The sequence below is a fragment of the Podarcis cretensis genome, assembly GCF_951804945.1.
Source record: "Podarcis cretensis genome assembly, chromosome: 13".
NCBI lineage: Eukaryota > Metazoa > Chordata > Lepidosauria > Squamata > Lacertidae > Podarcis > Podarcis cretensis.
In genome coordinates, this window is record NC_137182.1 from 21,913,336 (window position 1) to 21,938,818 (window position 25,483).

A 25,483-nucleotide genomic window follows, 5' to 3' on the forward strand; every position below is an offset into this window, starting at 1 on the left:
GCCTCCAAGCCCTGATCAGACTTTCCTGCCCTCCTGTCCCGATAAGAACAAAGTTCACTTCAACCCAACTGGCTCTGCCTTTTGCCGATTCAGCCTGGTGAAGCCTTTTATTCCCAGTGTGGACTTCCTGTTCAGAGACTTCTCTTCCTCTCCCAGCCCCATGCCACCAGGCACATTCTCCTCCTGCCAGCCCACTCACACGGTCCCAATCCTCAGTTTGCGGAAAGACTCGAGGGGAGACGACTTCGTCGAGAACCCAAAATCTCCTCCGCTGAGCTTGGAGACTTGGAAGCGGCACCAGGCTGAAGACACCGTCCTCTTCCACAGCTCCCTGGTTGTCTGAAGCTCAGAGGGGCAGACCCCAAATGAATCTGTGGTCCCTCCGTGGCCTGTGGAGAAGAGTGCCTTGGAATGGAGAGAACAGAGCACTTCTAGGACACAAGTCCTCCAGCAACTGCCTTAAAAAATGCAGACTGCCACTGGACTTTTCTGCAGCCGCAGTAGTTTTTTCCCCCCCTTTTGACTCCTGGTACTTAAAAGCACTTCATTTCCTTACAAGTTCATGTCACTGTCCTGCTATTGCGATGTCCAAAGAGTCCCTCATCCTCTCTGATGGAATATACACACTATAAGCTACCGGGTTTTTCCTCCTCTTGTTTGCTTGCTGGGTGAGGCAAGAGCTCATGTATGTTTTGTTTTGTTTTGAATTATCCTAAGGATGTGTCTCAGGCTTTCCACAGACTAGGGAGGATGAAAGGGTTTACATGTATCCAGAGGAACTGGTGTACGCTGCTCTAGCAGATGGCTGCTGGGCAAGAGTTGTGCTGGGCAATCTGTTTCCAGGGAATGAGACATCTAGAGATTATTTTGCATCCTGCCCTGCACTCTATGAGACTAGCATTACTGGAACACAGCTAAATGCTTGAAAGGAGCATTTTCTCTTCCAATCATGCTGTAACAGTTAGAAGTTGAATTGACAGAAATTCAACTTGTGTGCCTTTTTTGAAGTCTTACTCCCTTCCCTTATGGAGTAAGAATAAGGGAATGTTCTCTCTTTTTCCCCTTCCCCTTCATACACTCCCCAGACATCTTTTCCAGTGGACCTCTTGAGTTGATTTCTTGCAACAGTTCTGGCAAAGGAAACTGATGCTGAAGCCAGAACAATGTCTAAAGTTCCCTGGTGGAATGCAGCTCTTAGCATATCAAATCCACTTCCTTCCTTTTTTTTTAATTGTAATGATTTGGCCAGTCCAGTTAGGTCTGACACTACTACAATTCTGGCTGATGAGTCAGGGGGATCTGCTCAGCTTTAACCCTACTTTTTAATGCACAGAACACTCCAAAGATCCCATGGTTCACTTAAACTTACATTTTAGGCCACCCGCATCCCCACCCCCCACAGCACAACTGTGAAAGGCCTTAAACCTGGTGATGCCTTGATTGCAAAGTATTAGAAATGAAAGCAACTCTTCTTTTTGCTAAGCCTCTGGATTGCATTGAAAAGGTTTTCTTGAACCTGAGATGGAAACTATATTTTCTATTTGAAAACAGTATTTTTGCAGCTACTTTTGAAGTTTTGTAAATTTTAATGTATGTATCACAAAAGCTTAAGGAAGAATGTTAGCCTTGGAGGATCACTGCCTTGTCTTGGAGAGGCTTTTGCAGATTTTGGTGTTTAAACCAATTAAAAAAATAAAATTGTTCGGTATCTGAAGTATCTGTACTGTGCCTTGTCTGAGTAGAGATTGGTCAGTGGGATTGGATGAAGTGTTGGACACACTTGCAGCTCTGTAAAAAGAATAAGAAATCTACAGATGGGTGGCATATTCTTGGGTTGGTATTTGCTTGTTAACCCATCAGTTGAACCTATTAACTAATCTCTAGTGAAAGCGTTTGGCTTAAACTGGGAATAATATACTTTAGGAGGCTGGGGATTTCAGTTAATACAGGCTTTAAGTATACATCTCCTTTCCTGATGATGTCAAGACCATCCTAATGAGCTCAGAGACTGGTAGCAATGCCATGTTAAAACTTAGAGGAGCAGAAGAGCCAAAACATTTTTTCAGGAGGCTGTGGACTTTGGCTGATGGGAGGTTTGTGACTGCCACATCATTCTTCCCATGTCACGTCAAGGCCATCCTAATGAGTTCAGAGACGAGTAACAGTAGTAGATGGCAACAATGGCTGCATAGCATGCTGAACTTGGAGAAGCAGAGGAGAGACATTTGGGAGCCAGGTAACATCTATAAAGACCAGGTGTTCAACTGAGACAGCATATAAGCTTCAAAGGAAGTCACCATGACTACTGAAGTTTTTGTTTGGCTTTTTTAATGATCAAGAGACATATCAGTTTTCTTAATTAAGCAAAACAGGCCACTCTGGGTTGTAAAAGGCAGGATTTAATTAGGGCAACCTTCCCTAAAAGGGAATTAATTTGCTAGGTTTCTTGAGCCATTAAAATCAGACGCAGAGGTTAGGAAGGCGCATGTCAGCTCCCAGCTCAACCAAAAGGCCACGAGGACGGGGGTAATTTTAGGTTAAGATGAAGGCTAGCAAGTAAGAAAAAGCAGCTTGTGTGTCTTTTGTGCATTAAATTGAAGGCACGTCCATACCAGAGGGGACTGGAAGTGGCATCCCGCCAGGACTCTGCACTTGGTACCTGTGTAGGCGCTGCTTCGTTTATTCCTCCTTAATTATAATTACTTTGGGGGGGGGGAGAAGGAAGGCGGTAAATAAGCGCAGTAAGTAATTTACTGCAGCAGCAAACGCGTGTCCTTTTGGACGCCCTGACACGTGTATCCCAAATCCTCGCGTTACCGTGCCGCCTAGCCGCTGCCCCCCGCGGCTCCGCCTCTCCCGGAACCAGCAATAAGGCTCCGACACGAGGCAAAAGCCCTTCCTCGCGGGTCCCGCCTCCCGAACCATCGCGACGAGCCACATTTGCCGACGTCTAAACCTTTCGCCCGCTTCCTTCTAGGCCCCGCCGAGGTGCTGCCATCCGCGGCGCCTGAAGAGGCGCGTAACAAGCGCGAAAGAAACAACGCGGGCGCTCCGGAGCAGCGGGAGAGAAGACCCCCCCCCAAGCGAACCCCCGCGCGGCTCGGCCGACCCCCGTTCAAACGGCGGCGTCCTCCTCCTCCTCGTCAGGCGCCGCGGCGGGCAGCCCCCGGCCGGGAGTCGGAGGGGGTCCTTCCGGGCCGCCGTCGCAGCCGCCTCTATGAGGCCCTCTTTCCCCCCGCCGGCGGCACCGCTGAGGGATGTTTGCGTGGAGCTGCCGGCGCTGAGGCTGCCGGCGCCGGGAGCGGTTCCAGTGCCTGTCATGGGGGTGAGCGGCGGGCCCGGAGGCGGCGGCGGCGCCCTGTTCCCTGAGCGGTTTCGTCTGCCGCTCTGCTGCCTGGGCGTCTTCGTCTGCTACTTCTGGTACGGCGTCCTGCAGGAGACAATGTAAGTTGCCCCGAAGCCGCGCACGACACGCGCCTCTGGCTTTGAGGGGTTGCTTGGTGGCGACCTCAAAGCCGCCTCCGCCTCCCATATGCACACACGTCGTCTTCCTACCTTCGCAACGTAGTCCCCAGACTCTCTCCACTGACTTGGGGGGCGGGGAGCAGTGCCGGATTTACGTATAAGCTAAACAAGCTATAGCTTAGGGCCCCACTCTTGGGGGCCCCCCAAAAAAATAAAGGGAGAAAAAACTCTTGGTGTGCATTTCCAAAATATAACATAAAAAAGAAATCAAATCCTACATACAGCAACAGTGTTTTGTGTTGTGTAGGTTCCTATGATGTAAGTCATGGGCTCCACCTGCTAGCCTGCTCCCTAAAGTATCACTGGTTTGCCCATTTCTGTGTATAGGGCGCCTACATTCTGCATGGACTGCTTGCATGGCAACATGTGCAAATGGCTTTAGGTACCTATTAGGTCCATAAGTCACCATATAGAATATATTCATAAAAAACAGCGACAATTTGTTGTTGACAAAGATCATGTGGTGTTCGTGTGGTGAGGTCTTTTTAGACTAAGTGAAAAGCTAAGGGAAAGCATCTGATGGAGCAATTTCCTGAGGCTTCACTTGTGGGGGCAAAGGGGCCCTCTGAAATTGAGGGCAATCTCTTTAAGTTCTCCCTGTTTTATACAGTGGTGCCTCGCAAGACGAAAATAATCCGTTCCGCGAGTCTCTTCGTCTAGAGGTTTTTTCATCTTGCGAAGCATCCCTATTAGCGGCTTAGTGGATTAGCGCTATTAGCGGCTTAGCAGCTATTAGCGGCTTAGAAAAAGGGGGGGGAAGGGAAAAAACTCACAAGACGTTTTCATCTTGCGAAGCAAGTCCATAGGGAAATCCGTCTTGCGAAGCGCCTTGAAAAACGGAAAACCCTTTCGTCTAGCGGGTTTTTTGTCTTGCGAGGCATTCGTCTTGCAGGGCACCACTGTACCACCATCTCTATAAGAAATGAAATTCGAATTTTGCAGCTGAAAATTCGAAGTTGGGATGACTAAATAAGTTCCAGGCCAGCACTAGCTTCCTGCAAGGGGGTGAGGTGGGGGAGTTGCTAGTGGGTGGGAAAGGCGGTGAGCAAGAACATAAACTTAACTCTGACGTTTGACATATAGACCTTACCAAAAAATCATACTACAGTGGTACCTTGAGTTACATACGTTTCAGGTTACAGACTCCACTAACCCAGAAATAGTACCTTGGATTAAGAACTTTGCTTCAGGATGAGAACAGAAATTGTGCTCCCACAGTGCGGCGGCAGCGGGAGGCCCCATTAGCTAAAGTGGTGCTTCAGGTTAAGAACAGTTTCAGGTTAAGAACAGACCTCCGGAACGAATTAAGTACTTAACCCGAGGTACCACGGTATTTGCTCCATTGTAGGGACACGAACGAGCTGCACTTGTATGTTATAATAAAGCACGTGAGTTTAAGGTGTTCTCTATAGCTCAATAGCAGAGCATCTGCTTTTCCCACAGAAGGCGCCAGATTTAATCCCTGGCATTTTCAGGTAGGGCTGGGAACATTCCCTGTTTGAAACCCTGGAGAGCCACTGCCACTCAGTATAGATAGTACTGAGCAAGATTAAGCCAGTGGTCTGACTCTGCATAAGGCAGCTTGTCCCTTCTGTTTGGTGGATTTACTTCTTACGTCTCTTGCATTTCTTACAGTTGCTGTTTGAGGAGGAGGTTGGATTTTTATACAAGCGCCAACCCACTTGTGCACGATCAGCACAAGAGTTCCTGCAGACACACGTGTCATTTTCAGCGCTGCAAGGGGGCAGAACGGGGGAATCCCCACTTAAAACAGAACCCCTCTGCGTAAGCAGGGATTCCCCTGTACAGTGGTACCTCAGTTACAGGCGCTTCAGGTTACAGACTCTGCTAACTGAGAAATAGTACCTCGGGTTAAGAACTTTGCTTCAGGATGACAACAGAAATCACACGACGGCGGTAGTGGGAGGCCCCATTAGGTAAAGTGGTACCTCAGGTTAAGAACAGTTTCAGGTTAAGAATGGACCTCCAGAACGAATTAAGTTCTTAACCCAAGGTACCACTGAATTTTACTTGTTATGAGCTGTTTGAGAGTATGTGTTTCCTCTCCCTATGCCTCCCTGCCTCATTATCTGGCTTTGATCTTGTTTCTCCCCTACCTCCTCCACAGTTAAAGCACTTTCAAGAGTTGGGCTGCCCTCTCTATTCCTTGTAGTCTGTTTCCAAAGCAGCTGTTGTCTCGTGGCCCTGCAAGAAACCACACAAATCTGAAAAGACCTACAGTTTGTGTGTTCTCCTGACGGGGACACAAGTGCAATCCTCCAATTGCATTCCTGTGCTTTGTTCCCCTCAGATACCCATGACTGCACAGGGGGAAAGATCCTGATGCCTTTTGTCTCACTGAAAAGAAGTACATGTACCTTGGCCTATCTCAGATGTTCAATCCACCGTAAAACTAGCGCATGCCTACCCTTTGCTACTGACACGTGCAAATAAGTTGAGTCATTTGATGCCTTTTCCTTTGCAACTGACTCTACCCTCTCAATTTGGGTTTCCTGCAGTACAAGAGGCAAATATGGGGAAGGAGCAAAGCAGGAAAAGTTCAGATATGCTCTGTCTTTGGTCTTCATCCAATGTGTGATCAATGCTATTTTCGCCAAACTGTGTAAGTACTTTTTTATTTATTACAACCTTTTTATTCCACCTTTCCTCCAAGGAGCTCAAGATTGTATGTGTGGTTCTCCCCCTATCCATTTTATCTTCACAAGAATACTGAGGTATGCTAGGTTCAAAGACTGTGACTGGCCTGATTTCTCCCATTGTGGTTCTATGACTGAGTGGGGATTTGAACCCTAGCTTCTTGGGTCCTAACCCAATATGCTAACCACCACTGTATTTCCAAAGAAATTAGTGATGTGGCTGCTCTGAGCCCTTTGCCTATCTCTTACTTGTGAAAGTTTTTTGTAAAACCCACCAGGTTTGAAGCACACCCTTTGCAGGAAGGAGTTGCTTTGGCCTGATCGGATTAACACCTGCAGCCAGAGATTTGGCTGGCTGTTTTCAATCCAGATAGGAAATTCAGTTCCCTTTTGATAGCTCTGCATCACCCTCATCAGCTTTCTCTGAGGAAGGGAGGAGCGGGTGAATGAGAATTCCTGTTGCTTGTGCGCTTTCCTTTCTCTCCCGCCACATGCCTTTTGGTTTTGAAAACTCAAAATAGGGTAGGGGCAAAAAGTCATGCAGAAGACATCTCTGTTCCTTTCTCCCCCTTTTTCCCCATTCAAAAATGGCTTCAGAAAGGTAGCAGAAGGTTGTACACTCTTTCAAGTGCATCCATTTCCTCAGCACAACTACCATTGCAGGTGGAAGGGAGAGTTAGTCTTACCATCAAGCAACTTAACTTAGCCCCCTTTATCTTCCTCCCTCCCCTCCTTTAAAAATATTGGCCTGCACCTGATCCAAAACACCCACCCACCCCACTCACACACGAAAACAAAGATCACCACAGCCAATCACAAACAAACAATCACACCCTAGGCCAACCCCAACCTCTCTCACCACCAAAGGAACACAAGTGAACAACACAAGCACGCTGACACCAAACTCTACATACATTAAGCATAATAGAAACACTGCTACCCGACCCCACCCCCATCCATCTGCCCTCCCTCCACCCCCTTTCTTTTTCTTTTTCTTTTTCTTTTTTCTTTTCCCCCTAATGCCTCAACAAATGAAACGGATTTGTAAAAATGTTACATGGAGAGAAAAAATACGAGGCATTACACTCACACTGTAAAACAAGAAAACCCTTAATAAAATATTATTCCAATATATATATATATATATATATATATATATATTGGCCTGCTGGATACTCCACAGAGATTTCCTGGATGGGGGGGAAACAGCTTAGGGGAGGGTGATTTGGTCAGGGAAAAAATGGCTGAGGGGGAAAGGATTATGTGCCCTCTATTGCCTACCATCCCAGCTGCTGGTGTAATCAGTTATACAGGGTTCTGATGCTGCTATCTCTTTTTTAAGAGTATTGTGAGAAAATTGCATGTGTAATGTCTTGTTTGGCTGTAAGAAACAATATGAAAGACTTTTAGGGTTCTGGTTCCCTCCCCCCTTGAAACAAGTGTTAGAATGCTGCTGATTTGCACCAATGTATACCTGTGTGGTCCTCCTAGACATGGCTTTGCCTCTATTCCATGTTCAGGTTTTAGAGTTAAGAGGCATGAGCACCTTAACCATTTCACCTTCTGCATATGAAAGCCAGGGCCATGCAGCTCTGCCATTGGTTGGGCTGCTCTTGCTTTGTTGCCAACATGCCTGTTTCTTTCACCTTTTTCTCCCCCAATCAGTGATCCAGTTTTTTGACAGCGTCAAGGTGGATCGGACACAGAACTGGCTATACGCAGCTTGCTCTCTCTCCTACCTGGGTGCCATGGTCTCCAGCAACTCTGCCCTGCAATTTGTCAACTACCCAACTCAGGTGAAGAAGGGGAGGTTGCTAGTGGGAGCAAGGGGGTTAGCAGGAGATGAAGAGGGTCTGGGAAATGGGATGTCTTCTGCTTTCTGGTGCACAGCTTGGCAACCTTTTCACTGCTGCATGCATGATACCTTAAGCCCAGGGAATAGCAAAGAGAATATATTGAAAGCAGGATACTAGCTGCATAAATGTGGCAGACGTGATGTTCTTCCATGATGGTTCTGAAATAATGGTCCTTAAATGAGACAGGAGTAATAAGAGGCTCTCAACAGTGTGTGACCCTCCAAGGGGGGATATCAACAGTAGAACAAACCATTTTGCCTGCCTTTTTGCTAACTACCTTAGAAGAGTTTGGTGCTTAGAATCTGCCAAACAAGGCTTGCTCCGGGATTTGTGGACACCCGTATTAAAAAGAAAGCAGCCAGACCAGCATACACCCCACTTCAACATTCACCCAGATTCCCCTCGTCTTTCTGCTACATACACAGGCCCCTGCGCACTTTTTCTTGCAGAGGTTTCTGGGGGTCTTTCATTGTCTGCTCCTCTTCCAGTAAAGTTGGAAGTAGCATAAGCTGCTTATGCTGCTTAAAGCTTTTCTGCAACCCAGAGCAAAGTGACAGTATCGTCTGTTCCCTGAGTCTCCTGCAATGTGCTGACAGAGACAGAAGACTGTGAGAGAGGTGCCTGGACACATGGCACAAAGGCGAGAGTGATGGCCCAGTTGTTTCAGCAAGCCCTCCCTGGGCTTACAAATCTAGGCATTTTGCTTAACCCAGACAGCCTTTTGCACCGGCCATGGTTCCAAAGCAGGGGTCATGGCCTTTATGGGATTGCTGAAAGGGATGAGCAAGATTGGAGATGTGTGCAGGAGACTAAACACTGCAGGTGGGGGAGGAGCTGGGATTCCGAGAAAGCCGTGGCTTCAGGAATGTAGAAGCCAAGCAGGAATGGCCAGTAACACCACCAGGAAGATTTCGCAGGCAATGTAAAAAAGGGAGGGGTGTGATTTTGTAATAGTGGAGAGGGAAGAATGAGTTAGCAAAGAAGGAAAGGAGGGAGAGAGTATAGAGTAGAGATAGAGCACAGAATGTGAGAGCTTTTAAAATTAAGGAATAGAAGTTTAAAGAGGGTGCCGGATGTGATGAGTTTGCAAAAGGAAAGAACAGAGATTCTTCGTGTCTGTTCAATGAGTATCTTCTGCACCTCAAGCATCAGTTTTTCTCCGGGGCGGAGTTGACTCAGGCACTGACTGATGCTGCTAAGGGTGAGGCTATGGAATGTTAGGTCTAAATAAATTTCTCCCTTTTCTCCCATGTAGGTGCTGGGGAAGTCCTGTAAACCTATTCCAGGTACGTAGCCCCTGTGCTGGTAACCAGAACCATGTTTTGTTCTTTGCAGAGCAACTATGTGGTTGAGTTGAGCATATCGACAAAATCTGCATCCCTGCTGCTTGGTTTTGCTACGTTTGCTTCCCAGATTCAGACTTCACCCCAGAAGTCAGAGTTAAGGACTGGAATGGCAAGGAGGGGAGGGGAGGCTCTTGAGAGTTTGCTGCCTGCCGTCTCTTTAATGAGCCTAGAATTGCATGTTTATCCTCAGACAGTCCTGAGGTGGGCAGAGAGGTAATGGCTTGCCTAAGTGCAGCCAGTGACTATCTGACCTGAGTGGAAATCTGAACCTAGATTTCTCCCGTGTCGAAAGCAACCCCTCCAGTGCTTCACTTTCAGGTATTGATGCATTCTGTCCCATCCATCAGAAGGATTGGGTAGGTAGCAACACTTTTCAAACGATGCAGCTGAATGAAAACGGAAAGTGTGCTAAATGTTAAATAACCACAAGTCAAATTAAAAGTGACCCTTAATGCCACTCACCAAAAGCCAAACCTGAGCAGCAAAGGGGGTTAGAGTGTGGTTTAAAGGCTCCAGATACACCTCTGAAAGTAAAGGGTGGGCTGGGAGCCTCATATAATACAGGCTGTTCTAAGCTGCTTGGAGGGAAAGGTGGCTCAAGATGATAACTAATGAAACGCAGCACCTAATACAATGCAGGTTCTTTTGGTTTTTTATAAAATAATTTTTATTAAAGATTTTCATGAACTACAAAGAACATGCAACGTCTCTCACCTTTCTTTCTTTACAAAAACATTGCATACAGTCAAACCTCGGTTGTCGAACGTAATCCGTTCCGGAAGACCGTTCGGCTTCTGAAATGTTCGACAAATGAATCACAGCTTCTGACTGGTTGCAGGAGCTTCCTGCACTCAAGCGGAAGCCGCGTCGGACGTTTGGCTTCCGAAAAACGTTTGAAAACTGGAGCATTACTTCCGGGTTTTCGGGAGTCGAGGTTTGACTGTACTAGTAGAGGTTCTGCTACTACAGACGCCCAGGGAGCCCTTAAGTAGGAACTGACAATCTGCATATCCTTTAGAAATGCTGTGATTCTCACATGGAGTGGTGCACCGCAATGGTGCAACAGGAGAGGATGGCAAGTATGGTGGGAAAATTCCAGGACAATCAAATAAACATTTAATTAGACTGAATATAAATGAGATTACCAGGCATAGGCTGGCTCATGCCAGAGGGTCATTTATAATTATATTTTGGGGGTGATTCGTGTTCTTATGCAGCTGCATTGTTTTATACTTTCTGGATGCCCCAGGACCATATTATAAACTAGTTGTGTTCTATGTTATAAATCAGGCACCGCTAAGAGTTCCTTTTTGTTGTCCAATGTATATCTTACCGAAAATAGCTTGGTGTGGCACGAGCAAAAATTTTTCTGGAAGTGTGGCCCAGGGGGAAAAGTTTGAGAACCATTGTGCTAACAGGGTTGGAGAATTCATTTTGGGTCCTCCCCACAGATTGATTCCTGGGAGGGAAGGGAGCCTGTAAAAGCCAAGCTGGGCAATGCCAACCCACATTTTGTAGCCCCGTGGGATCCCTCCAGATGCAGATCTGAAAGCATCTTTTGTTTATTTGACCGGGGCTGTTTCCAAGGCCATATTCTCACAGGACCAGGCAGAGACTCAGCAGGTTTAGAGCGTCACTTGGACTCAGTGTGACAGTTCCTGTTCTTGAGACAGGCCTGTGTCTCCTGCTCTTTGGGAAGCAAGATTGCCGCAGCACGGAAGCTGACGTCGCAGAGTCTGCAAAGGTCAACAGTTGGTTATATTTCCTAACAGAGCCACCCAGGGATTCACCTTGCCCATGGTTCCTTTCTTTCTAGTCATGCTCCTGGGGGTGACGGTGCTAAGGAAGAAATACCCCTTGTCCAAATACCTGTGTGTCTTGCTGATCGTCACAGGCGTGGCCCTGTTCATGTACAAACCAAAAAAGGGAGGAGACATCGGGGACGACCATCTCTTTGGGTATGGAGAACTCCTGCTGGTAAGCCCCTGAGCATTCATAAGTCTGTGGCAGCAGTGGCAGGGTGCTCAATTGGTGCTGGACGCAGCAGGAGGAGCACCCATGCCTGGAGCATTAAGCCACCCTTGTAGAATAAGTCCACACAAGTTACCAGCCTGCCACTTCCTTCCTTTATTAGCCTACTGGGTGCTGGCAAAGGAGAGATGGAGAACTCCATCCATTTTGCAGCAGCCTGCTGTGTTTCTGTGCTGGATGCTCAAGAAGGGGTGCTTCTTTCCTCTGGCGACCCATTCAGTTTCTCTGCTGGGCACAGAGGAGGTAAGGAGTTCTCAGTCTCTCTGTGGCCAGTCCACTCACTCACTTGCATGCAGTGCCTTGCTCCCTGGAGCTCCCAGCACATAAGCGGCACACAAAACACTAACAAACCATTCTACGTTCTAAATCTTATATTAATAATCCAAAAATTGAGAGAGCTATGTACAAGATCTACTACAGAAGCCACAAACAGAAAACTCATTCAGATTGTGTCCAAAAGGAAGATTCAGTCTTTAAAGGTTCCTTTAGCCAGGCTCTTGTAGATATCAACAAAGGCAAGTTGGATCAAACGGAGTGTCGGCTTAGTAAATGAATAAATGCTTAAGTCAAGAGAGAACTTAGCATATGAAGTTGAATGAATGTAAATACACCAAAATCTTGAGAGAGAATTTCCTGAAGAAAGAAATTAAATATTATAGTTTAATCTAAGAAGAAATGTAACTTATGGACTCAAATGTTTATAAATATTTCAAAACCGTGAGAGAGAATTTACTGAAGAAACCCGAGACTTCATGGGCAAAACAGGTGACAAATGCCGGCACCCTGTCTAACTCTTGTGCGTAACATCACCAACACTTCGTTTGATCAAACTTATCCTCGCTGATACCTAACCCTTGAGCGTAACACCACCGACACTCTGTTTGATCCAAGTTACCTTTGTTGATATCTACAGGAGCTGGTCTTCTACGAGAATTGGCAACATAGGTTCATTTCTTCAGCCCTGGAGCTCCCAGGCACGTGCTTAAATACAAGGCTGGCGTAGTCGGCCATGCTGAACTGGGTGATGGTTAATTTATTAGCACACTTCGGGAGTGTGCTAATAATAGCAACAGGGAGTTTTCTCTGCCACGGGGCAGGGAACCTGTGGCTCTCCAGATGTTGGACTGAAGCTTTTGTTTCAGCTCCATATCGCTGTCCAGGAGCCTGGATAGCTTCATTGGTTAGAGCGTGGTGCTGATAATGCCAAGGTTGCGGGTTCGATCCCTGCGTTAGACAGCTGCATATCCTGCATTGCAAGGGGTTGGACTAGATGATCCTTCCAACTAGACAATTCTATCATTCTATGACTCTTGAGAGGCTTCTTCGTGTTAAGGCCTTCCATACCTCAACGCTGAATGGGATGCTCTAGTCGATCACTTCTTGTGTGAGTCATTTTCTGTGGGTTCTGATCGTGCTCACATTTCACCTATAAAACAGCCCTTTCTCCTCTATTGAAGGAAGGGGGAAATCCTGTTTGGATTGGCTTCACCTACCTCTCCACTGGCAGGGAGTAAAAAACTTTGAGAGCCTACAACTGGGGCTGGGACAACCCCTCTCTCCAGTTCAGCTTCTTGCCAGCTCCTCTACAGGTTGTTCTAGCCAGCTGCTCTAGGCTCGGCAAAATAGAAAAGGTGGGAACACCATCTTGAAAGGGATTTTCCCTTTGTTCTTCCTTTGTTCTTGCTTCCTTTTTCTGCTCCCTTCTGCTGCTACTCCTGGATGGAGTGGCCAGTGCTCTTTGGGGCCTCCTCTTCTGTCACAGCCTTTCCAGTCTGCACCTGTCACCATCTACAATCATTGGGAAATTGCATGGGGAGCATGCCTGGGCGGTGCAGAAGAGCCCCCCCCCCCTTTGGGCCTACAGCAACGTGGGTGGTGGCAGGGGCTGGGGTTGGCAGGGGGCAAGGCAAACAAGGCACATTCCCACTATCCCAGTGCATAGCATCGTGATGAAGCTGCAACAACCGAAGGAAGCTGCTGTGGTGCAAGGGGTTTGCCTTGGAGAAGGGGCGCATTCTTAAAGTGCGTTCAGATTTTAAAGCAGGGTGGCTAACCTTTCTCAGCTGGAGGACCAGGCTGCTCTTTGCCAGCCCTCCAGGAGCTGCATGGCACAGGGCGGGTGTGGCCAACCATATAGGCCACACTCATGCGCACATGTGTATACTCAATAAATCATGGGTGCAAAAAGATGACTCCTCCATCTTTTGTTCATTGACTTTGTTTGGCAGCTGGTAGCTCCATAGTGTGAAAATTGGGATGGGGGGAGATTTAAATTAATAACCTGACTTGGTGGTGGGCTTCCGTACTTGTGCCTTAAATTAATCCATACACTTACAGTGGTACCTCGGGTTACATACGCTTCAGGTTACATACACTTCAGGTTACAGACTCTGCTAACCCAGAAATAATACCTCGGGTTAAGAACTTTGCTTCAGGATGAAAACAAAAATCACGCGGCAGCAGTGGGAGGCCCCATTAGCTAAAGTGGTGCTCCAGGTTAAGAACTGACCTCTGGAACAAATTAAGTACGTAACCAGAGGTACCACTGTATGTGGAAATGGAGACCACCTTACCACTTTGTAGAGTAGCTGTTGTCATCATTGAACACAAGCGTACTTTTTGTTTGAGGCTTTTAGGGAGGTCAGAGGGAGATGCAGATAAGGCAGGTATGGAAAACAAGGGGGCAGGAATAAGTGTCTGGGAAGCTGCGCGTGTGACTTGGAGATTCTTAAATCTTCATTAGTAACTGCCTAGATGTGTTAGCTTTCCCACTCTAAAGGCTGGATATCGGCCTCTCCTTAAAGCTGCAGTTCACTGTTCTTGGAAAACACCACCCATTTCTGCGCTGCAGAACCAGATTTGGCGTATCCTTGTTTGAGTGTTGTGTTTGTGGGGGAATGTGTGTGTTGCTAATCCCCTTGCTAAGCAGGTTTTGTTCAGCCCAGCGTGCCGAAATTAGCAGGCGTACATGTGCGTGTGATTTCTCCTTCTCTCACCCACCCTAGTTACTATCCTTGACCTTGGATGGACTGACCGGAGTGTCTCAGGACCACATGAGAGCTCATTACCAGACTGGTTCCAATCACATGATGCTGAATGTCAATCTGTGGTCAACTTTGTTCCTCGGAGCCGGTAAGCACTTTCTTGTGGCACAGGGAGCGGGGGGAGAAGCAGGACGGCCTAGTTTGACCTCAGTAGCCCTGATCTGCACCGTCATGGAAGCAGCCGAAGGCTAAGTGCATGTGACTGTACCTGCAAAAGAGGGTGAAGGTCTAAGCCTGGTTAGTACACGAGCCTTGGATACGCCAGAATCCTTGTGGCATGTAAGGCATGGGGGTGTGCATTTTCTGTCCCGCTTCCTGCTCATACACAATATGCCTGGGTCCAGTAAATTCACCTGCAGGAACCTGTTTCCACGCCTAAATTGCTGTTTGCTGAATTAGGGCGAACCTTTCCTTGGCTGGCAGCTAGACTGCCCAGGAAGCCAGTTTAAATAAACTGGATAGCTCAGTCGGTAGAGCATGAGGCTGTTCATCTCAGGGTTGTGGGTTCAAGCCCTGCGTTGAGTGAAATATTCCTGCATTGCAGGGGGTTGGACGAGATGACCATCGTGGTCCCTTCCAATTCTGAATATGTTGAGGGCTGCCTCCCTTGGGTTGCGACTGCTGTGCATTTCTCCACATGGCCATGGAGTGGTGCTAATGTCACCTGTAGGACTCCCCTTCCCAAAAAACCATTCCTGTGCTGCGCGCAACTCACTTTTGCCTGGGGTCCCACTGCAGCTTGGCAGCAACAGCCTGTTTCCGCCGTTTGGCGTCTCCCTCGTTCCAGCAACCTGGGTGGTTTCCACATTCTGCTAGGCTTCCAAGAGTTAAACCTTTGCAGTTTGGCTCCCCCCCCCCCATGCAATTGTTAGACCTCTCCGCTGAGGCTGCCTTAGGAGAAACAGCTGATAATTAATGAAAAGGAGCAGTCCCTTGCAGCCAAAGTAATTTGGAGAATGATTGTTCCCCTGTATATTATTTTAAAACAAGGCAGTGTGTTAAAATGAATTCTGTAGAAGTGGAAAGGAAGCCGGTTGGCCTGTCATCTTCAAATGAATTATTAAGTATTAAACTGTGCAGTTTCCTTCTCCAGGTGAGTCAAGCCGTGGTCCACAGTGCCAGGCAAAAAACCCCAAAATACAGAGAACACCAGCCTTGCAGGGTTTGTTAGCCAGTCTAACCTGTGAGGAAGGGTCTTCCTGACTGGAAGAGGAAGGGTGATCAGCTTTATTTCTTTTTTCTCAAATGCCAATCTTTGACAGCACACCAGACCATTCCTCCTGGCGGCACATCCTTAACTGTGTCATCTCTTGGTGGCCTTGGGGAAGCTGTCACCCTCCTGGTGCTCCTGGACTACAGCCCCCATCATCCCTGACCATTGGCCATGCTGGCTAAGGCTGATGGGAGTTGTAGTTCAATATAATAGTTGTTGTTGTTTAGTCATTTAGTTGTGTCCGACTCTTTGTGACCCCATGGACCAGAGCACGCCAGGCACTTCTGTCTTCCACTGCCTCCCGCAGTTTGGCCAAACTCATGCTTGTAGCTTCGCGAACACTATTCCAACCATCTTGTCCTCTGTCGTCCCCTTCTCCTTGTGCCCTCCATCTTTCCCAACATCAGGGTCTTTTCCAGGGAGTCTTCTCTTCTCATGAGGTGGCCAAAGTATTGGAGCCTCAGCTTCACAATCTGTCCTTCCAGTGAGCACTTAGGGCTGATTTCCTTCAGAATGGATAGGTTTGATCTTCTTGCAGTCCATGGGACTTTCAAGAGTCTCCTCCAGCACCATAATTCAGAAGCATCAATTCTTCAGCAATCAGCCTTCTTTATGGTCCAGCTTTCACTTCTTTCAATATAATATGGTCCAGCTTTCACTTCTTTCCAAAATAATAGGGAGGGCCACAAAGTTTCCCACTCCTGGCCTAGAAGCTGGTCCCGGGAGGATGGTGACGCTACCCTGTGATTGGGACCTTTCCTGTCCCTTGACTCTGAGATTTTATAATAATAATAATAATAATAATTTATTTATACCCCGCCCTCCCCAGCCAAGGCCGGGCTCAGAGCGGCTTACAAGCAAGAATAAAAACAAGATGAATGATTACAAACTTAAAAACAAAAATAAAATACAACATTAAAATAATGGAACATTAAAATATTAAAATGTAGCCTCATCGCAGGAGGAGAAGGAAAAGGAAAAAAAGAGAGAGAGAGAGGGAGGAAGGGAATCAAATTGGCTCTAAGCCAAAGGCCAGGCGGAACAACTCTGTCTTACAGGCCCTGCGGAAAGAAATCAGATCCCACAGGGCCCTGGTCTCATGAGGCAGAGCGTTCTACCAGGCCGGAGCCAGAGTTGAAAAGGCCCTGGCTCTGGTCGAAGCCAATCTAACTTCCTTAGGGCCCGGGACCACTAGGGTGTTGTTATTTATGGACCTTGAGGCTCTCTGTGGGGCATACCAGGAGAGGCGGTCCCGTAGGTAGGAGGCGGAGTCTCCAGCTGATGGGCATTGTTTGCAAAAATTGCCTTTTGACTCTGCTACACCTTTACCTGTCCCACGCTTGATGTCACGCATATGACTACCGGTGTAGGTGTGCTTGGCTGTCAGGGACTGGCAGGATGCTGGTGAATGTGCCACGGGGGAAGCGGGGCTGGAGTCTGACTTGGGAGAGGGGGCAGTGGCTTGTAGGAATCTGTACCAGCCAGGAGGCAAGAGCCAGGGGAAGCTTCAGAGCTGGAGGGTGAAGCCACAGGATGAGTCAGAAGAGGAGGCAGGTTGGGAAAGTGAAGGGGCAAGGGCTTCCCTACCCTCTTCAACACTGTCTCCCAGAACCAAGAGGGGGTTGAAAAGGGAGGAGCAGAGGATGTTTCCACACAGGCATGGTCTCTGGCTGTGTGCACGCAGTCCGTCGAGAGAAGGGACATAAACCGGCGGAGGGGAATTGGTCCCGTGTTGCTGCAACTGCTCCATAGAGCGTGGACCTTGGAATAGCTGCCTAGACGCTAGATTGGTGTGCGTAGGTATCCAGAGTGGCGGTTACAGATAGGTAGCCGTGTTGGTCTGCCATAGTCAAAACAAAAAAAATTCCTTCCAGTAGCACCTTAAAGACCAACTAAGTTAGTTCTTGGTATGAGCTTTCGTGTGCATGCACACTTCTTCAGATACACGTGTATCTGAAGAAGTGTGCATGCACACGAAAGCTCATACCAAGAACTAACTTAGTTGGTCTTTAAGGTGCTACTGGAAGGAATTTTTTTTGTTCAGAGTGGCGATGTTACCTTTGACAATAAAGACGTAACTATCTGCAATGTAAAACCATTGAATTGTAGAGTTGGAAGGGACCCCGTGGATCATCTAGTCCAACCCCCTGCAATGCAGCTGTCCCTTATCAGGATTGAACCAGCAACCTTGGCATTATTGGCACCATGCTCTAACCAACTGTGCTGTCCAGCTTTCCTTTGGCTGGGAAGCGCCTGTGACATTGGCCAAGATGGCCTTGCGAACCAAGTGGAGAGGCCCGGCGGGCCCCATTTGAATGCTTTACATGCTGCCTTTGGCCTCCCTGGTACTGAAAAATGGAGGTTTCTGCTCCATTCATTTTCTCTCTCCTGAAGGTGGCTGGAGGCTTTTGCATGTGATGGCAGATGAGAAAACATGGAGCAGCTAGGCGGGCACGTCGAATTCAAAAATAGCTCATTGAGCAAGGAGCAGGAGGGACTGGCTTTTTCCTCTTCCAGACGCTGCTTGCAGCGTTGCAGACTTACCTGCGAGCTAGACAGGACCTGTTTTCTTGTGGAACAGGAGATGGTCAAGGATGCAGAATGCTGGTCGAAAGTGGATGGAAATACTTGGAGCCTGAATTGCCTGCAGACAAGGCTGCCATAGTTAAAAGTAGTTGTGAGGGAGTCTCCAGCCATTTTGGCACAGGAAGAAGGACCGGGTGGGGCTGAAGTGGAAAGGAATCACTTTGCAGTGTGTCTTTCAGGGGGTGGGAGAGGATTCAGTGCTTTGATTTCATCCCAATCCTTGCAGCTTATTTATATATTTACATAATTTACATGCTGTTTATCTGTATGCGTAACCTCTTAAGCAGTGCGCGCACACACACACAAACCCTGTGTATTTTGGAGGGTGTTCCTTTTGGAATACATGACAGCAGCCACTGGGGGGAAAATCAGGGCTCCAGTTTTCGTGTATTCAAGGAAGCTGGCATGCTCCCCTCCTAAATGACAAAAAGCTCCTTTATTTTGTAGTCTGGTCACCATACCAAATAGAAAAGAGGAGGGCATTTTTCTCAGGGCAAGTTAGGAGGAGATTCCACCATAATGTGCTTCCAGGTGTTATGAACAGGAGCAGCACCTCTGCTGCACACAGGATCATTGTTAGGTAACTGGTGATACTGAGTCATCTTGTCCATATCACCAAAAAGCTTGGGAACAACGGGATATGTTTGTTCAATAAGAGCCTGCTCCCCTGTTCTTCCACAGCACACTTCTCTCATTTTCATTGAGGAGCTGTAGGGTGTTAGGCTTTATGAAGTGTAAGTAGCTGTTCTGGTTAGACGTAGCCTTATCCTGCAAGCTCTTTCAGGATCCACCTGCCTGTTTTTACCCCCTGCCTGAGTGAAGGGAAGATTGGGCTGTAAGCATAAATAAATGTTTTGCCTAGGAAAGTTTAAAGGCACTTAAAGGGGGGGGGGGAGAGAGCTGAATTCTAAATAAATATGTGAGAGAACACCCAAACCACCAATAGAATCAGAATGCTTTTATATGGTTTCTATTTCATCTTTTATGATCACACAACCACACACACAAATTATTTAGATTCATTCTGATAAACTGCTGCTATTGGCGACTTAGATTTTTCTCTATATCACTTGTCTGTTTCTGGTCTGTGCCAGGATGGAAGACTTATCTGCGAACCCTGCATACACTGCCTCAAGTTTAATTACAGAAGAAAGATGGGAAGAAATATTTAGAAGAACAATATGCACAGATGCGTGTGAACACAGCTGCAGTTACCTTTCTGGCGTATTCCTAATGCACACCTAAAACACACAAAGACAGCAGTTTCTTCCAGGTCCAGATTTCTCCCCAGCCAGTATTTTATGGTTTTGAACCACCAAAATTCGGTGGTTGAATATTGTCAACTGGCCAGTCCCAGTCAAGTGAGACCATTGAGCCCTGTAGATTGCCGGCCCGATCCATCACAGCAGTTGGAGCCAGATAACTTTGAACATCTACTGATTAAAGCAGACACAGGAGAGCACATTCTATTTCTCTAAACACCCCCCTCCCTTTGCAGGTATCTTGTTTACAGGAGAGCTTTGGGAATTCTTGAGTTTCACCGAGCGTTACCCCAGCATCATCTACAACATCCTCCTCTTTGGCCTGACAAGCGCCCTGGGCCAGGTGAGTGGCGTGCGTTTGCTATTCTGTGCATTTCTTCATTTTAACCAGCCCAGGATGTGTGTGTTAACTCTTGCTCTGTTCTCAAGGCGTTTGGCGAAAGGTAGGATAAAGTCTGCTGCTTGAAGTACATGGATTTCCGGGTAGGTTGTTCATGGGACTATTTCCAGAGTGAGAAGCCCTTCCCAGGATGCGCTTCACCACCATAGAGCGAACTCTAGGTTATCCTGATATGATTCCCCACTGCTCATGAAAAAGATCTTCCTGTACATGGGTAGGCAAGGGTCTTTGCCTTCATCATGTGAATCAGGAGGGGACAATCTGTGTATCTTCTCCCAATAGTCCTGTGCACTACAGATACCTTTTAACTCCTGCAGATGATTCCCAGAGACTGCAGCTCAGGCCATTTTGTGGGGTGTTCTTAAGGCTCTGCCTCTTCATCCTGTCCCTGCAGTCTGACTTTGACGCTTTGCTGGCAAGGAAAAGACGTTCTGCGTGTGCTCGGAGGGGCCATTCTCTTGCATGTTCTGCAGCTGGGCTTTCTGTCATCTTCGCCCCTTTCACCTAGATCCCTTTTGCTCTGACGTGCAAATCAACAAGAGAGTGCCTTTTGCCTTTCTGCTCCCATGCTGGGTTCAGAAGCCACCCATTTGGCTCCTTGCAACGTGTGGGAATCACGTCCCTGCTTTTCCTCTTTACTTGGACCTCTCTGCTTCAGCAGCAAGGCTGCTGCCACGTTCCCTAAGAGGGAGCGGAGGACACAGCCTCTGAAAAAGGAAACTCTGCCCAAATCTTTTTTGGCCTAGGTGGGTGAAAAGCAGCACTACCTCTTCCCAGTACTCCAAGGGGAAAGGGCCATGTAACCCACTGTTGCGTCCGGTCACGTGCAAACTCGACAGCGCAGGGGCACGTCCCGCAGCAAAACCACCTGGGAGGATGCAAAATCTGTGTTGCTGTTGTTTGTTCCCTCGTTGATGGCATTTTAACATTGTACTGTGGAGAGTATTAACTTATGGTCTGTGTGTATGGTTTGGGAGCTGCACGGCCAGGGAAAAAACAATGCTGTCCAGGGTTGTAAAGACTGCAGAGAGAATAATTGGGTGCACTCTTCCCACCTTGGATCAAATCTATGCTGCCAGGTGCCATAAGAAAGCTGCAGAGATAGTGCAGGATAGTACACACCCTGGAAATTATCTCTTTCAGCTTCTGCCTTCTGGAAGAAGGTATAGGGTTATAAAGACCAGGACTAGCCGCCTGAGAAACAGTTTCTACCCAAATGCAATTCTGGTTCTAAACACAGCATAAGGAGTCTCTATAGTATATTGTATTTTAAAATGGGGTTTTAGAGTTTTTAGGGTTTTTTTGAATGTCTTATGTAGATTTTTCAATTTCATTGTTCTGTATGGGACAGTGACAATAAAGATACCGTATCGTATCGTATCGTATCGTATCCAGCCTGACTGCGCATCTGCCCCTGTCTCATTGCAGAGTTTCATCTTCATGACTGTGGTATACTTTGGGCCCCTGACCTGCTCCATCGTCACCACCACCCGCAAATTCTTCACCATCTTGGCATCGGTCATCCTGTTTGCCAATCCGATCACCGGCCTGCAGTGGGTGGGCACCATCCTAGTATTCCTTGGTAAGTTTCAGCTCCATTTGTTTCTGGGGGAGTTTTGACTCCGTTTCCAGCAGCTCAGTCGGTAGAGCATGGGACTCTTAATCTCAAGGTCATGGGTTCGAGACCCACCTTGGAGAAGCGATTCCTGTATTGCAGGGGGTTGGAACAGATGACCCTTGCGGTCCTTTCCAACTCTGCAATTCCTAGCAAAACTGCCAAAGCGGTCCTGCAAAGTCTGGTGCTTTAAGTGGCATTTCCTCTTGGGAGGGGCAGCCTGGCTAGTCCCTCCCTGTGACGGTCTGTAGGCAGGACGGTGCTATCCTTTTCTCCTCCCCATTCATTGGGGAGTTAGGGGGCGGGGAATGGTTTTATTATTAATTTTAAAAAATCTATTTACAGATTCCCAGGGTGGCATCCAATTTAGAATAACAAAAGGCAATAAAAAATTTCCATATAAAGCATTAAATACACGGGAGCAGTAGCCATAAAATCAATAAAATCCATGCAGAGCTGTAAAGACAATAGTAAAACCCATTATAAAAGACGCTGGAAGGCCTGGGCAAATTAAGAGGCGGGTGGGAATATTTGCCTGGCGCTGTGTGTAATGTCAAGCTTCTCCAGGAACTGCATTCTTCTAAGTACAAAGCGCCACAACCAGCACCCAACCTGCACCTTCCGTGGGCACCAGAGGTAGGGGAGGTCATCTGATGAGCAAATGATCTGGGCCGATTCCCCAGGGGAAAAGGTTTTCGGGTTCTAGTTTTTGGTTATGTCGCCTGGAAAGCAGAAAAGCTTTTAGGTGAGTTTTTCAGGGGGGAGAGGGGATTATTTATTTACTTATTTAATTCGTTCAGAAAACATTTTTAAGACAGGACCATCTAACAGGGTCTTGTCCCGCAGCTGTTTTATTTAACTGCCACGATGCTCTGTAAAATCAAGGATTGCTGGGGAGAGTCTGCCGCCGGGCGGAGGAACCGCCACTTTGTAAACCCTGCTGCACTCTCACCAGCCAGGGCAAAAAGTCAGGAGGGAGCAGGTTTGTGCGTTCCCCACCTCCCCTTGCTTACCAGCAACGGGAAGGAACATAAGCCCAGATCCAGGGGACGTGGCCAGAGGGCATTGGATCCAAACACTACCATGATGTCCCCAGAGCACTGTTACCCTTTCTACATAGAGGACAGGTCTGCAACAGCAACAGAGATGCTTCATAGCCCCTCTGCAGAGGCTGCTTTTCACGCATGTCACCCGCCAACCACAGGGAATGAGGTTCACAGCATCCTACGGGCCCTCGGCCGCTCCCCAAGGGAGCACTAGATTGTTCCCTTTCCCGAGATTTTGGTTCCTAATAACAAGCCACATGAATACATATTGGTATAGAAAAGGAGGCTATCATAGAATGAATAATGAAAATACAGTGGTACCTCCGGTTAAGTACTTAATTTGTTCCAGAGGTCCGTTCTTAACCTGAAACTGTTCTTAACCTGAGGCACCACTTTAGCTAATGGGGCTTCCTGCTGCTGCTGCGGCGCCGCCGGAGCACAATTTCTGTTCTCATCTTGAAGCTAAGTTCTTAACCCGAGGTACTATTTCTGGGTTAGCGGAGTCTGTAACCTGAAGCGTGTGTAACCCGAGGTACCACTGTAGGACCTTCTGTCCTATAGACTACTGTGGTCAGAGAGAAGGTCTCAGCTCCTGGTTGTGCTAGTCGTGTGAACCACGTGTGTTCATAATGTATTTTCATAATGTATAAGCATAAATGTGCATTTTTGTGCGTGGAGAAAGAAAGAGAGTGTGTCATTCCATAAAATAGTTGGAGGCTGCATGCTATTTATTTATTTATTTATTTATTTGATTGATTGATTGATTAATTGATTGATATACCGCCCTTCATCATAAGATCTCAGGGCAGTTCACAGAATAAAATACAGGTTAAAAGCACGAAAATAAATAAAACAAAACAGCAAAACGTTCCCCCCACCCACCCCTTTGCACAGACACATTCAAAAGACTGTAGAATACTATTCAACCAAAGGCCTGGTTGAAGAGGAGCATTTTCTCCTGGTGCCTGAGATAGATAGATGATAGATAGATAGATAGATCACACACACATACATATACAATATTTAAATTTATATTACGGATTGCAAATGGCCCCACCCACAAAGAAGGGGAAGGTGTATGCATGCTTGGACTGGGGTGGGGACCCAGAGATATACGGACTTGCATTCAATTCCTTAAAAACTGCAGGGGGGGGGACCAAATGGAAAGGAAATGACTGCATGTGTGAACATGTGCAGGGGAAAATGAGAGGAGGAAGGAGCTTATCGGTTACGGGGTCGGTCAGCTCAAGCAGCCTGCACACAACACGAGTCACATTTTCACCATCCCTACAAAAGCAGGGAGCTTTCCTGTTTGAGGCAGCCTCCTAGCCTGAGAAGGGGAAGCGTCAAAGGTGCCAGTTTTGCCTTCTGAAAGCCAGCATGGCTCTTGGAGAGTAATTGGCCGGTGGGGGCGAAGGCAGAAGCACTTCTCTCTCCCATTCATTGTAAATAAAATCACACCCACCCACAGGAACGACCTACAGCTGTGAGGATGGCCTCTTAAAGCCGCGTTCCCCTCTTGTTTCTCTGCAGGACTTGGACTGGATGCCAGATACGGGAAAGCGTCCAAGAAAACCTCACATTAAGACAGCAGTGGGTCCTTCTCTTGGAAACCTCAACCTGAACAAACTGTTAACTTATTGTCTTACTCCCCGGCACCTATTATCGGATATGGACTTCTGCTTTGGGGGAGAGGGGGTTTTATTGGGAGTGTGGGCTGGGCATTAGTTTGGTGCGGCTCCAAGAAACTTGGAATATTTTTTTAAAAGAGAAATCAAAGGTTTTGTTTTAATTGAAATCAACAACGTGAAGGTTTCCACGTGTACTGCCTCCTCCCCTCTGCGCTGGGAATCGAAGCTGGGGTTGGCAGGTGGCAAAAAAGAGAAGCAGTTGACGAAAGGAGAGGAGCCCTTCATAATAAATAAAAGGAGGAGAGATTGAGAGAGATTTGTGTTCTTGCTTTTTTTGTCACCTTGTGGTCCTTCACTCTTGGAGGCTTTGGGTGGGAGTCACACGGACGTCCTCCAGTTCATATGTGGGGATCCTTTGGCCCTCTAGATGTTGCTGATTGTCATGGGCTGGTTGGATACAGAGGAATGGTGGGAGGAACTAGCTTGGGAAACCTCCAAGGGAAGAAGGCTCATAGCCTGGGGAGCGGCGGTGAGATGACCATGAGGGAGAAGACAGGGGAGAGGAGCTGTCGGAAGCTTGAAGAGGTAACAGGGCTTTGTGAGCAGGGAGTATCTGTGACGGAGTGAAGTCAGGGATCAGAGCTGAAGCAGCCGAGGAGGAGGGGAGGCCAAGAGGGAGAGATGAATCAGGCCGGTGAAGAGTCACTGGTGTCTCTCCTGCTGCAACAATCTCCCCTTCCCCCATGGTTTCCCAGAACCAGAAGAGGCATGAAAAGGGCAGAGAAGAGGTTGGCTTGATGCAGGCGCAGTCTCCAGTTGCTTGGACAAAGCCCTGGAGAAGAGGGGACTGTGGGCAGGTGGGGACTTTCTGTCTCAGCAACTGATTTCCATGGAGGAGGAGCAACAGGAATGAATTGCTCTGTTCATTCACACACAGCTGGGTCTGTAGCAATCGTGGGGGTTTTTTTTTCTAATAAAGCGTTAACTCCAATTTTGAACTGTGTGATTACTGACTGGCACGCTCTGTGACACTGAACTACAACTCCCATCAGCCCTAGAAAACATGGCCAGTAGCCAGGGATGTTGGGAGTTGTAGTCTAGCAGCAGCCGGAGGGCCAAAGGTTCCTTACAGGTTCTGTAGCAGCTAACTGAAAACACACTGTGTTCACATTGTAGCGTAGGTGTTTGTGGGTTAACATTACAGTGGTACCTCGGGTTAAGTACTTAATTCATTAACCTGAAACTGTTCTTAACCTGAAGCACCACTTTAG

At 47.5% G+C, this 25,483-nt stretch overlaps 2 protein-coding genes and 1 long non-coding RNA gene across 4 annotated transcripts in view; 2 read left to right on the plus strand and 1 right to left on the minus strand.

Moving 5' to 3' along the window:
* Positions 1 to 1,714, plus strand: part of FAM117A (family with sequence similarity 117 member A) — a 39,617-nt gene extending 37,903 nt beyond the window's left edge. For both annotated transcript variants that reach the window (XM_079949824.1, XM_079949825.1), the window contains exon 8: positions 1 to 1,714. In XM_079949824.1, the coding sequence (XP_079805950.1) occupies positions 1 to 343 (343 nt within the window). In that variant the 3' untranslated portion in view covers positions 344 to 1,714.
* Positions 689 to 2,969, minus strand: LOC307201202. Its single transcript, XR_013832643.1, has 2 exons — positions 2,613 to 2,969; positions 689 to 1,788 (listed from the first exon to the last, which is right to left on the minus strand). It is a non-coding gene; the product is annotated as an uncharacterized lncRNA (long non-coding RNA).
* Positions 2,179 to 24,524, plus strand: SLC35B1 (solute carrier family 35 member B1). Its single transcript, XM_079949674.1, has 10 exons — positions 2,179 to 2,256; positions 2,978 to 3,444; positions 6,045 to 6,148; positions 7,848 to 7,978; positions 9,294 to 9,324; positions 11,201 to 11,361; positions 14,421 to 14,547; positions 19,757 to 19,863; positions 21,349 to 21,502; positions 24,115 to 24,524. Exons 1-10 carry the CDS (start codon positions 2,194 to 2,196, stop codon positions 24,165 to 24,167), a joined length of 1,398 nt encoding a protein of 465 aa, XP_079805800.1. The 5' UTR covers positions 2,179 to 2,193; the 3' UTR covers positions 24,168 to 24,524.
* Positions 24,525 to 25,483: the final 959 nt, after the last annotated feature.